General features: G+C 35.7%; 1 protein-coding gene across 8 annotated transcripts in view; it reads left to right on the top strand.

Moving 5' to 3' along the window:
• SBF2 (SET binding factor 2) overlaps positions 1 to 12,006 on the top strand; it is a 288,417-nt gene extending 276,411 nt beyond the window's left edge. For all 8 annotated transcript variants that reach the window (XM_064452705.1, XM_064452699.1, XM_064452704.1 and 5 more), the window contains 5 exons: positions 4,518 to 4,622; positions 6,002 to 6,195; positions 6,598 to 6,685; positions 9,021 to 9,152; positions 9,434 to 12,006. In XM_064452705.1, the coding sequence (XP_064308775.1) occupies positions 4,518 to 4,622; positions 6,002 to 6,195; positions 6,598 to 6,685; positions 9,021 to 9,152; positions 9,434 to 9,532 (618 nt within the window). In that variant the 3' untranslated portion in view covers positions 9,533 to 12,006. The remainder of the gene's footprint in view (positions 1 to 4,517; positions 4,623 to 6,001; positions 6,196 to 6,597; positions 6,686 to 9,020; positions 9,153 to 9,433) is intronic.
• Positions 12,007 to 12,976: the final 970 nt, after the last annotated feature.

Raw genomic sequence — 12,976 nt, 5'->3', positions numbered from 1 at the left:
CTAGATAGTGCTCTTCAGGATGTAAAGCTGAAATGGAGAAGTTACTGAGTGCCTTCATTCAGAATTTTCCGTGGCAGCATGTGATGCTCTTCTATTACGATCAAAAGGTGTAATTTTTTTAGCAGTAAATGTTCTAATGTGTTTTGGGTAAATAACAATTCACCTCTAACGAGACGTGTGTGATGGTTGTATGGTTTCCATAAATCCGTATGTTCATGTGTTGTAGGAAGTTAACCAATCTGCACATTTCATTCATTTAGTCCTAAACAAAACCTTTTAAGGATTGCAGATGATAAAATGCATTTTAAAATACAGATTTCTTTATAAAGCTACTCAATTGATTTCTACCACATCAGAGACAGCCAACAAATATGAGCTAGGTTGTTGAAATCTTATATTCTCAAAAGTGTACTTTGGAGATAGAAATGCTCAAAAGCATATCCAAACAGAGGTGCTTCCCTTTAAGACCGTTTTCTGATGGCCTTTCTACATGACAGAAATCACAAACAAGGTACTGATATTAAGAGTAGCTACCCATCCATTTCTTAAAGAAAATATAAGGTAACTGTGAAACAGCACACCTATGCCTCTATTGTCTCTTTCAGAGATCAGTTGCAAAAAGTTTTAAAATAATTTTTCCATTTAAAAACGTAGATTTTCCAAACTCAAAACCAATTAATTTGACAGGAATTTTGAGCTTCCTGCTGCTTCCCCCGCCCCCAAGTACTTGCTTTCCTGGCTTGTAAAATTCAGTAAGATAATACTACAGTGTAGCACATCCAAGAGCCATGTCTTCCACACAGGCTGAAGGTCTGGGTTAAATGTTTCACATGAAGACTAGCTCTTCAAATTATTCTTTGACATGAGTATGGTATGATACATTATAAATGAGCTAACTTACCCGAGTCCTGCACCTGGGGAGGAACAACCCAATGCACCAATGTATGCTGGGGGTGCCCAGCTGGAAAACAGCTTTGCAGAAAGGCCCCTGGGGGTCCTGGGAAACAGAAAGCTGACCATGATCCAACAATGTGCTCTTGCAGCAACGACGGCTAGTGGTATCCTGGGTTGGGTTTAGAAGTGTTGCCTGCAGGTTGAGGGAGGTGATCCTTTCCCTCTATTCAGCCCTGCCAAGGTCAAACTTGGAGTACTATGTCCAGTTCTGGGCTCCCCAGTAGAAGAAAGAGATGGGGCTACTGGAGAGAGTCCAAGAAATGGCCACGGAGATGATTAAGAGACTGGAGCATCTCTCATACGAGGAAAGGCTGAGAAAGTTGGGACTGTTTAGCCTGCAGAAGAGAAGGCTCAGGGGGGAATCTTATCAATGTATATAGATAACTGAAGAGAAGGTGTAAAGAAGATGGAGCTAACCTCTTCTCAGTGGTGCCCAGTGACAGGACCAGAGGCAATGGTCACAGACTGAAACACAGGAGGTTCCATCTGAACATCAGGACCACTTTTCGCTGTGAGGGTGGCTGAGCACTGGCACAGGTTGCCCAGAGAAGTTGTGGATTCTCCATCCTTGGAGATACTCAGAAGCCATCCAGACACAGTCCTGGGCAACTGGCCCTAGGTGTCTCTGCTTCAGCAGGGGGGGTTGGACCAGATGACCTTCAGAGGTCACTTCCAACCTCAACCATTCTGTGATATATGCCTGGTTGCTGGCTGTATTAGAGATAGTAATCTACTGATATTACTAATTTGCTTACAATCCTAAAAAGCCATTCAGTCCCCGTAATTCATTGGGAGTGTCTCAGATTGTGGTACTTTTAAGAACTGTGGGAGATGAATATACATGTCCTATTCTTACAAATCAGCGGTTACATCACTTAAAATTAGATGGTGATTGCTCAGAGAGAGGTTGGCAAACTGACAGATGCTACTTCAGTATGCCAGTCATCCAAATTAACTCTGCTGTAAGTATATGCCGTAAAGAATTAAAGCTATATAAGGGGTCAATGAATAACCAGCAAAACAATAAAAATAACACTTCTGTTTGTGAGCTGGTTTATAGCTTTTGCTTATGTGCCAAAAAGACTGATCTGTCAAAGTGGACCCTGAACCAAAAAGTTTATTCCAAATATTGAACAACTAGTCACGTACAACTTGTTGCACACACAGGTCTGAACACTTGACAGAAGTAGCAATTATTGGATTACTGGATACACATTCAGCATCTTTCCATTTGTAGTCAAAGGCTCAGAAGCCTTCTAGCCCAGGAGTTGAAGAGAAGATACTGGCAAGGAAGGACTTCCAGAAAACAGGGTGACATTCAAGACAGTTCACTAGTGTAGGACTTTGTCCAGATTGTTTTGAGTGTGCACAAACACATTGTGGATAAAAGGGGGTGATGAGTCTCTACAGTTCTGGAGTGTCTGCAGTTAACTCCTGTCTATACCATTCAAATATTACAAAGTAGATTACTTAGCAGATACATCTTTTGAAAGGCACAGTAGTGCTAATTGCTTCTAATTACTAATTTCAGGAAATTGATATTAATACAATTGTATTTGTTATAACCTTTCTTTTTATACATATTGACTTCTGCTTCCATAAGTCTAGGCAACAGGAGATAAACCAGAAAGATAAATTTAAGGAATTTTTATTTCAAGGAAATGCAGCTTTTCGTAGTCCATTCCATACATGGAAGGAGGAAAAATCTGACATTTTCAGTAAAATTTAAAACTGGAGGAGCAAGAGTAAATCTCAGTGATTTATTGCCATGTAAGTTTTTTACATGGGGTTTATTAAAGGAGAATTTATTCCTGACTTTCAGGGTGTATATAGAAGATCATTGAAAGTTTTTAGTTTAAGTTCTAGAAGCACTACTTGTTGTAGAGCCAAAAAAGACGGAATGTGCTGCAGTTGCTAAGTAACTCGTTTCAGTTACTTCCAGATTCTGCAGAGAAAGGCTTGTACTCAGAAGTCAAGTCTAGGGCAGAAAGAGAATGATCAGATTAAAACCTGAGTAACTTTTAGCACTAAAGAGCTTGTATCCTTTTGCAGGCATTTGGAAAGCCTTTTGCATAAAAAGTGTGTGGTAAATTGATTCAGTCATATGTATCCCATCAAGAAGCGTTTTACACTCAGCACTTTGAAAGAGGAAAGGGTAATCTAGAGAAGCCTTTAGTCTGGCTTGTGTTCACCATTCCTTATTTTTGTATCTACCTGTGAAGATACTCCAAACAAAACTGTTCTGCTTTTATTTCTTGGAAGGAAGCGAGTCCTATAATATTTAATGTATATGTGGCTTTCAACTACCTTCAGTATTTAAAACTTCTGGTTTGATTCTTGCTTTTAAGCCTGATCTCTTATATTTAGTTTTAATTTTGAATTTTCTAATTTATCTTCAGTGAGGAAGAGTTCATAAAAATATTTTGTTCCTGTTACACTGTCAAATATTGGCTTTTTAATTTTCATTTCAGAGTTCAAAATTTAGTTCAGGAGTTAATTTCCTGGTCAAAATATCTTCTTACCTTAAAAATATAGTCATTTTCTGTAAGTCTTTCAATCAATAACGATTTCCTGAAAAAAAATCATTCTAAAAGACCAATAGGAGTTGGAGAATATTATGAAATATATTTTAATCAGTTGGTATAGTGGAAGTAAATAAAGTCAGAGACTTACTGTCTCTACTTAGAAAATAAATGTCTTGGGTTTTAGTTGGTTTTTACATAGCACGGGAATTCTCTGTCCTATGGCAATTCTTTGTTCCACCATCAATTCTTAACTGGATTTGCAAAATTGAGTTTTGAGTTTTTAATTTTATTTCATTAAGAATTAGAATTTTCATAACAATAGCATTGTTGAAAATAAAAATATAGAAAGGAAGCATGGCAAGGAATATGGACCACACATTAAAGTAATGACAAAAGTATCAATGAGAGTTCACAAGTAAACATAAACTAATGAAATTGCCTCTTTTTACTTAACTTTGCATGCACTGTCTTATTAACAGGAAATAACCCTAACTGGAGGTTATCGATGTAGGTCATATTCCCAAGTTACACAATGAGAACATGTTGTTACAGTTTGGCATCCAAAATGAATAAATCTTTCTGTTTCATTTCCTTCTTTTAATACAGCTTTTTATCACGTTTTATAAACGAGGGTAAATGTTAATTTTGGCAATGTACAATGTTGGTGTCACAGCACAGAATTTGTTCTATGTAAATATTTTTACAAAAAATAGCATATCCTTATCATTGCCGTGTTTCTGTTATGGCAAATGGTGTTGAATTTTGTGTGTTCAGGAGAACTGGCAGAGAATTGAAAGCACAGCAGCTCCTCCAACCAGTGACCTGCAAGAAGAATGATGTAGCTGATGCTGTATCTGGTTGCCTTTAACTCCTGAGTCTGGTTGGGTTTGACAGAGGTTTTTGTACTTTAATGGACAACATGGCCTAACATCTCCCTGTGTAAAAATATCAACTAGAAAATGGTGGTATAAAAATGATTCCCAGGAAGTGATCAGTTAGAAATGTTTATCCTTAAGAAAATCCTGTTATTTGTTTCAGGAAATTGAAAGGTTGGAAAGTAAATTAAATCAGAGCCCAGAAAGGTGGCAGCTTTTGTGGGAAAAGGTCAAAATGAATCTAAAGGATGACACCAGACAAGACAATGTAAGTAGTAAAAGAGCTCATCCAATAGAATAATTCCATTCCTGCTATATAGGCTACCTGGGGCACTGACGAAATCACTGTATTTCTTGGAGTAAAACCAGCTTTTGAAAAATTGAACGTGTTGTTCTAACCCATGATACTGGCTCTGTATTTCTGCATGTAGAAAATATAGTAATATTTGTGCTATTTATCTAATAGCTTTTTCAGAGTAGATTAAGGCATACAGACAAAATGAGCATGAGCAGTTTACTAATATGCAAGTATATTACTTTGTATATTACTTTGTATATTGAAGAGATTCTTGAAATACAAAAACCTCAGTTCCCAAAAGTATCTACAGGACATCCCAGAGTTTAAGAGATTCCATAACTAAATGGAATTTTGGAATTATAGATTCTAGTAAAGGTAGATAGTGCTCAGGCTTGTTTCCAATTCTTGACTGCAGTAAAAAAACATAGCTGACAATATAGATATTTTCTAAGTCAAAGGCTGCCTCTTTGCTATCTACATGCACAAGGAAGGATGTTAAATACTGCTTTTTATGAGCTTCCCCTATCAACTTGGCATAGTGAGTTACCAGCTCAAGACTGTACCCTAACTCTTCAACTACATGTGCTTGTTCAAATTTGCCAGCCTCCGTGCAGTGGTTAGTCCACATTTGTCCTTTGCTCTCAGGAAAGCAATATGCTTTATGTCTGTCAGAGCCATTCGAGTTAACTTTATATTCTAGATGAAATCAAGACGAAAATAGTTTTATCCTAGTAAAGCAGAGGATTTTTTTTATTGAATTGGAAGCAGAGAAGAAAATGCAAGCATGGTATCAGTCTGCTATCCTAGCTGTTATTTAAGGATTCTCAGATAAATGCAATAGCTAAGGGTCAGCCCCAAAGAACTCTATGTCTAGGATGCTGTCATTTAGATTAAGACAAAATTCAGGATCCCTCTTGTTCCAGATTATTGAGATTTTACTAAAATTATTTGGATCTATGAAGTAGCTCTTGGAAACTGTACCCTTTTTCCTTCCCTCTCTTCCTTCTCTGTGTAATTATGCAAAATTATTGCATCCAAGTATCCGGCTAGTTGTAGATGCTTCTGAGAAAGCAAGGGAAACGTTGTTCAAGATTATGTCACTGGGATATACAAGGCTTTTCTGAAATACTGATTTCTCGTACCATAGGAACCCTTCTGCTAAGATACTCATTGAACTGCCATCCCTCTGACTTCTTTTCTGAGGCAGCACTGACTTGTATTATGAAGACTTTTTTGGCCTCATAATAATTCACAATTTACATGTTGTACCACATATTATCAGTATAATGTTGAGACAGTCTCACAATGCAAGGCAGACTGTGTTACCTTTTTATTCTCATCTTTTTTAGCTCCAGAGACATCCTTCTGGCTCCTCAGGGATGATATCAGCTAATCTACAGTCCTATCAAAAGAGGTCTTTGTTGGAAATACCTGACAGTGGGCTGGGTGAGGAGCAGAGTGCAAGCATCTCACCCTCTAATGGAGTAGACAGAAGAACAACTACGCTATACAATCATTTCACATCAAAAAATGATGAAAATAGGTAAACTGAATAATCATAGCATATTTATGAACTTCGTATTAGATTGGTACAAGTCTCTACTGGGGGGGGGGAGAAATTTTCATATGAACAGAATGCTTTGTGGCTACTGTATTCCTTCTTTGTGGTTTTGATTACAGTTAATTGTCTTGATGGGTGAGCCTCTATCTCCTAGCAGTATCTTTGAATCTTCACCATTATATGCGCAAGCAAATTGTAGCTGCACATTTAATGCATCCAATATACTGAAACAGTGTTTATCAGTATATCACAATTACCAGTAACTAAACTATTGGTTTAAAAACAAAGTGTTTGAATATGTATATAGTCATTTGGGCGCTTTTATATATCACCAGAATTCACATTATGGAATCACGTGCCATTTTTATTTTCTGTACCTTTCAGATCTTTCGAAGGTACGCTATACAAAAGAGGAGCCTTACTAAAAGGTTGGAAACCTCGCTGGTTTGTGCTGGATGTGACAAAACACCAGGTAAAACCTTTTCAGATTATGGAAGTTTTTATGACTAGTTTGCTGCTTTTTTATTTACTGGGTTTGTATAGCTTGATTTTACAAATAGTACTAATAACAATTATTTTCAGATGTGATGTGTGTGTTACATCATTATAGATCATATATCTGTGTTTATCTTGTGTATCTTGTTGCTGATACAGCATTCCGAATGGACAGAGGTTTTTTAGTATTTTGCTTTTTTTAAAACAGTGATAACTGTTTAGCATATAATCATAAAAGACTTCTAGGACTGAAAGTCATGCATTATTGTTTGGGCCCAAACATTTTTTTGCCTGCTTCATACCTCAGGAAGAAGAGAGCCAGGTAGTGCCTGAGGACATTTTCTGGGCATTGTGGTATGCAAGCAATTGCAAGCAATACAAGCAATTTTTTAAAGCACTGCTAACTCTAGAATGTCATAAGCAATTAAGTGGTAAGCATAATTTGCCCTTTAATATCACCTCTTTAGTTTCCAAAAGAACTAAAAACTCTTTCTGAACTAGAGAGTGAAAAACTTAGAAGCTATTTCCTAGAGTGCGATTGGGATGCTGAGAGCTAGTATGGTAACTGATAGCAAGTTTAAGTCAGGCGTTCGTGTTGAAACTAGTAGTTACTGTATGCTCAGTGTGTATTTTACAGCCTCTTTGTTCCTCAAGGACTTTGCCATGAGCATTTTTTTCTTGGCAAATGAAAGGGCACGATATACTCTGGAAAATCATAATCTGAATTGCTTCAGCAGAAAAATCCATTTACCTCACTGTACTTTTTAGCGGTTTTCTGTAACCTGTATTTGAGAAAGCTGACCTGGAATCTCTGTATGAAAGTCTTTTCAAATATGGAGAACGGGATCACAGATCCCTCTGAAATGAGTTTCAATTTTGTAAATTACTTCAAATGAGTTAAAATTTCATCTCAAATCTGTATTTCTAAAAGTCCTGAAATGCCAAGTTACTGATTGAACAATAATTTCAGGTACTATATATAGGGGTATTTTAGATTAGTCACAGTGTCATAAATTTAGTAGCAAAAGTGTACATAAATATTCTAACAAATCATTGTACAGCAGGGAACACTAAAACCAGAGGAGATCTGTTGGCCTAAACACTTCACCCAGTTTACAGTGTATGCCAGAATTCTGCAGTGGAAATTTGTGGTCTCATGTATGTTAAATAATGTTAGGTCATCAGGCAGTAAACTTCATTGAGCCAAGTATTCCACACAATGTGGGTTGTAACCTCTGAGAACATGTATGCATTTATTTTAAAATATTAATTTATTGTAATAAATACACTTAAAACATATGTAATATAAAGACAGTCATCTTTTAAAACGCTAATTGAGGATTTCTAGATTAGTGTGGTAAAATACCAACAAATGTGCTGATTATCATTATTCTTCCTGATATGCAGGAGAAAAGGATCATTTTGCAGAATAAAAAATACTTTAACATTTTGTGTATATCCAAATATCGTCCTGAGTATAAATGTGGGAGTAATATGGGTCGATCTTAGTTGGAATTTTGTTGTTTGACCTTTGCCATGAAGGTTTGCTTTACTATTTTGCATTGGTTTATGGGAAAATTTTTTTAAAAGCAAGTATCAGATTTTCTCTTCTGGAACTTGTTTGCATATTGAAACTCAGTTTACAGAGTGGTTAACATTCATATCAAAGTATCTTTGCAGGGAGCAAAAAAACCCAAACTTCATTCAACCACTAAGTGCAGTATAGGAAAATGTGAGTTTTCTGTGTAGTTTATAATTATCTAAAATTATACTTAAATTTTTGCTGATCACTTTAAATTCTTGAAATATAGAGAATAAGTGTTCTGTTAACTCCTTGGTGAAGTAAAGCTTTTCCGTTAGTTTCAATGTAATGAAGAATGAAGCAGCAGTTTCTGCTAGAAAACCTAAAGACCAGGTTCTGCTTTCATCCTTCACATGTCCTCTGTCCAGATGCAATGCATGACAATTTGAAGCTTCTTTGCTCTGAAACTCTGGTGACAAAATGCTCCTCCCCCACTCTGTGTCTGCACAGGAGCACGTGGTAGATACTTTGCTGTTACCCAGAGATGTCAGATAGAGGACTGTCCAGTTACAGGCTATCATTAGTCCCACCATTTTGTATATACCAAACCTATGGTTTCTGTCAGCTGTGTCTTGGAAATTTCCCATGTCTGATGTCCTTGGGTCCTAATATTTTATTTGTGCCTCCCACCTTTACCCCTCAATGCCCCCAATTTGTATCCAGTAAAAGGGAAGAAGGGAAAGGTCTGTCTAAATAGCATATTTGGATTTATTTTTTTCTTGTGGTCTAGCTGCGATACTATGATTCTGGTGAGGATACAAGCTGTAAGGGACACATAGACCTTGCAGAAGTAGAAACTGTGATTCCTGCTTCTCCAACAATTGGAGCCCCAAAACATGCAAGTGAAAAAGCATTTTTTGATGTAAGTATATCTAGTCTTGACTTGATCTTGATGTGAAACTTGCTTTTCTTGGTGTGTTTAACATACTACCTTCAGTCCTGCTGGAAGGTGTGAGCTAGGAAGGAGCTGTCATGCCAACTCAAGAAGTTTTTACACAGCTAGTATCTAGACTCACTCTCAACACCAAAAGTTCATTCAGACCCAGTTAGTACATTGGGTATTACAGTTTAAAGTTTGCAAGTTTCTTCTCCTGTTTTGTGTGTTAATTTGTCTATCTTCATGTTCTTATTTTTCCTTTGCAGTTGAAGACAAATAAACGTGTATATAATTTTTGTGCCCAAGATGCACAGAGTGCTCAACAATGGATGGACAGGATCCAGAGTTGCATTTCAGATGCTTAGAAAGGAAAAACATTCCATGATAAAGACACATTTAAAGCACCTCTTCCTATAAGAAGCTAAGTTCTGAGATGTTACTGGCCCGCAACTAGCCTTCCTTACAGTTCAGCCGTAAAAGTTCATAATATGCTAAAGTTCCTTTTCTGTTTAATAATTATAACCACTGTAACTGCTATTTTTTTTCTGCAGGGAGGGCTTTGAAAAATAATAATACATTTACCCTGAATTTCCTCTCTTCAGTACAATTCCTTGCTATAAAAGTGGGCTGTATTTGTACTATCATCTAATCCCGGTTTGCTCATTTCAGAGCTATTCTGTTCGGAAACCTGTCCGAAGGAAATTATAGACATTTTCCCTCCAACAGGAAGTGTATTTTCACTTTATTTGTATTTTTTAACAGAATGTTCTTATTTCCAAGCTAGTCATGAATAACAGGGAACATGTCTACAATTCCTAAAAATAATGTTTGAGTCCAGTGACATATATATCAGGTTTCCAGTGTTTATAGGCAGTTGATATTTTTAAAGACCAAAAAGTGAAATTGCCTGATACCAGACTTCCATGTGTCTTCTCAGCGTGCAAGTCATTCTCTAATCTTGTGCTCTACTGAGTGCTTCTGCAATGTTGTTATGAAATTTCAAATTCTAGGGATTATCTGAAGATCATAGCACTTTTATTTTAGATTCTGTTTGCAGTTACAATGGGATAAATGAAGGAAAACTGGCTGACACTATCTAGGAGAAATGGGAAACAACAAACTAAGAATTCAGTAGAAGGAAGATCTCTTATGTGTGAGTTGTATATGTTAATTTATATGCTGTTCTGCTCACTGTAAAATAAAAAATAACAAACATGATAATGCACTAAACAATGAAGCAAGCACTTGCACTGAAATCTTTAAAATGCAGACATTTTGCAGGACAGAGATAAGTTATTTATAGCGGAACAATACTAGCTAGTTAACAACATTTACAGATATTAAATATGTACATAATCAGGTTTGATGTGTCGTGATTTGATACTTTTTAAACATTTTTTGCACATGAATTGGAAGACTGTTTATAGATTTTTACATTTGATAAAATTGTGTTTGTTCAGCTTAAAATCCTGGTGAAACATTTTTAATAGCCCCAAATTAGTAGAAATTTTACAGTCTACAAATATTGATGACATTGAGTAGAATATGTAGGTAATTAAGCCATTGTTTTTATTTTGAAATGTTAATATGTTAAATAGCTCACTAATATTACAAAAAGTTTGTATATATGATTCACTATTTTCTCATTTTTCCAGATGTTCTGCTTGTAATTTAATGTCAGCCTAACCAAACTGACTATACTTACAAGATTTTTCAGTTATTAAATTGTTTGTGGTTTTTTTATAACTAATGTATTTTGTCAGAAAGGAACATAAATTTCTCACCACACACAATAGGAAATGCAGCTGTTTTTAATGCATTTGCAATTTCAAAACAAAAATATGAAGGATTTTTCTAGCATTTTTCAATTGACAATTTTCCACCTGTGACAATGGTGTTTGCACATTTGTATTTTTCTTTGTATATCAAGTACTTTTATATGTACTTTGTAAAATACTGATCCAGTTCTTAGGTTATATGAAAATATACATACCACTGCTTATTTTGTAACTAGTTAATTTTAACTCTTTTATGTTATGTGATATATGTATGCTAACCATCTTGTAATAAATACACTTCTTAAGGAAAAGTAAAACCTTTCCTTTTACTGTAAAAGAGAAAAAAGCAAGACCCACATGTTGAAATATTCCCACAGGCACAAGACAAATCCTTATTTACTCTGTATTAAGAATAGTGTGTGTATTAAAAACTATGTGGTCTTTTGTATAGTTGTAAATATTCTTACATAGAAGTTGCACTTGAGCATCCTTAACTCAAACTCCTGTCAACAGTAACACTAAAAACTAAAGAAATCAGAATTTAAAGCAGAATTATCATTCTAACAAGTCTTAATGTATAGCCTTTACTAAAAGGCTAAATACAAATAATGTTTATACTAAGTCAATGTATAATAATGTTAATATTTTTTTAAAAAAAATCCTATGTGGTATCACAACATAAATCAGTTGCATACTTTCACCCTGAAACATATCTCACTCATTTATATCACCTTATGCAAAAATTATCTAGTTCATAAGAAATAAAATACAAAAAATGTCAAGGTCTTACTTGACAATGTTGCATCTAAATTGAATAACTGAGTGTAGTGTGGGATGGCAGAGTTAAAATGGAAAGAGAATGTGTGACGGAGGTAGGGGACCTGTGACAATTCTTGGATGCTGTGGCGCTTAGATGAAAGGTTTGCATACTGAGCTTGGCATGGATGCTAATGTTGCCTTAAATGTTGATTTCCATTTTTAGTGTCTGTATTGATGGAAAATGGACTTGAGCAACTTAACTTTAAAATATCCAAATAAAAGTTGAAATGAGATATAAGATATTTGTGGTGTTTATATAAGGAATATACAACGGAATGGTAGGCATAGGCTCTTGGTGGGAAGACACAAAGTTTGCAGTGTCCCTGAGGGTCTCTTCTGTACAAAATGAAGATTCAAAAAGACTTAGAGAAAATGTGGAGAAGCTAGCATAGCATAAGCTACAGGGTTTGTCAGTATGTGTGAGTTGTGGCAGCAAAGGTAGAGAATTAGGAACAGAGAGTTTTGCTTGGGAAAATTTCTGTGCAGAAAGGGATGCATCTCCATATTCTATGAAGATTTTCCAGAAAAAAGAATGCATTCAGGAGTAGGGGTAGGAGTAGGAGTAGGAGTAGAGGTAAACATGTTCTCCCTCTGGTGTGTTGTATCACTATTCCCATACTGTGTACGATAACATTCCTCCTGTAGCAAAGAGAGAGTATTATCAGGGCCATTACATAAGGGAAGAAGATTGCTTGCCCTTCTGTGTGTTGAGTAACAAAATGCCCACATAATAGGTGATGGGATGAACTGGCTTTAAGTTTTGAAGAGTTATTACTGGTATATTATATTAATAATTTCTCTTTCCTATCTAACATACAAGTATTTTCTATAAAAGTTCTTACTTTTGATGGAACTTTAAAGTTAGTATACTAAATAATGAAATACTTTGCATGCCACATGTGTGGGTCACTGGTTATGTAATAATACACAAACAGCTAACAGACCCAGGAACAAATGTTCAAAATTTTGTATCACATCCCACACACATTATTTGTATCTGATATTTTGTGAATTGCAGTCATAACAAGAATGTGGGGATCTTGTCCAAATACTGTCATTTGCCTTTTCATCCTGTAATATTCTTGGAATATGTCTAAGTGGCTGCACCACATTTCTCATTTTTCATATTTGTGATCATCCAAATATTTTGTCTGTTCATGATTATCCTGTGGTTGCTTTGGGGAGTCAGAAAACTGAAATGAATCTACCAGT

This window comes from Phalacrocorax carbo, chromosome 5 (genome assembly GCF_963921805.1).
Source record: "Phalacrocorax carbo chromosome 5, bPhaCar2.1, whole genome shotgun sequence".
Lineage (NCBI taxonomy): Eukaryota > Metazoa > Chordata > Aves > Suliformes > Phalacrocoracidae > Phalacrocorax > Phalacrocorax carbo.
The sequence above is the reverse complement of the archived record's forward strand: the minus strand, read 5'-3'. Positions and strand labels throughout refer to the sequence as shown.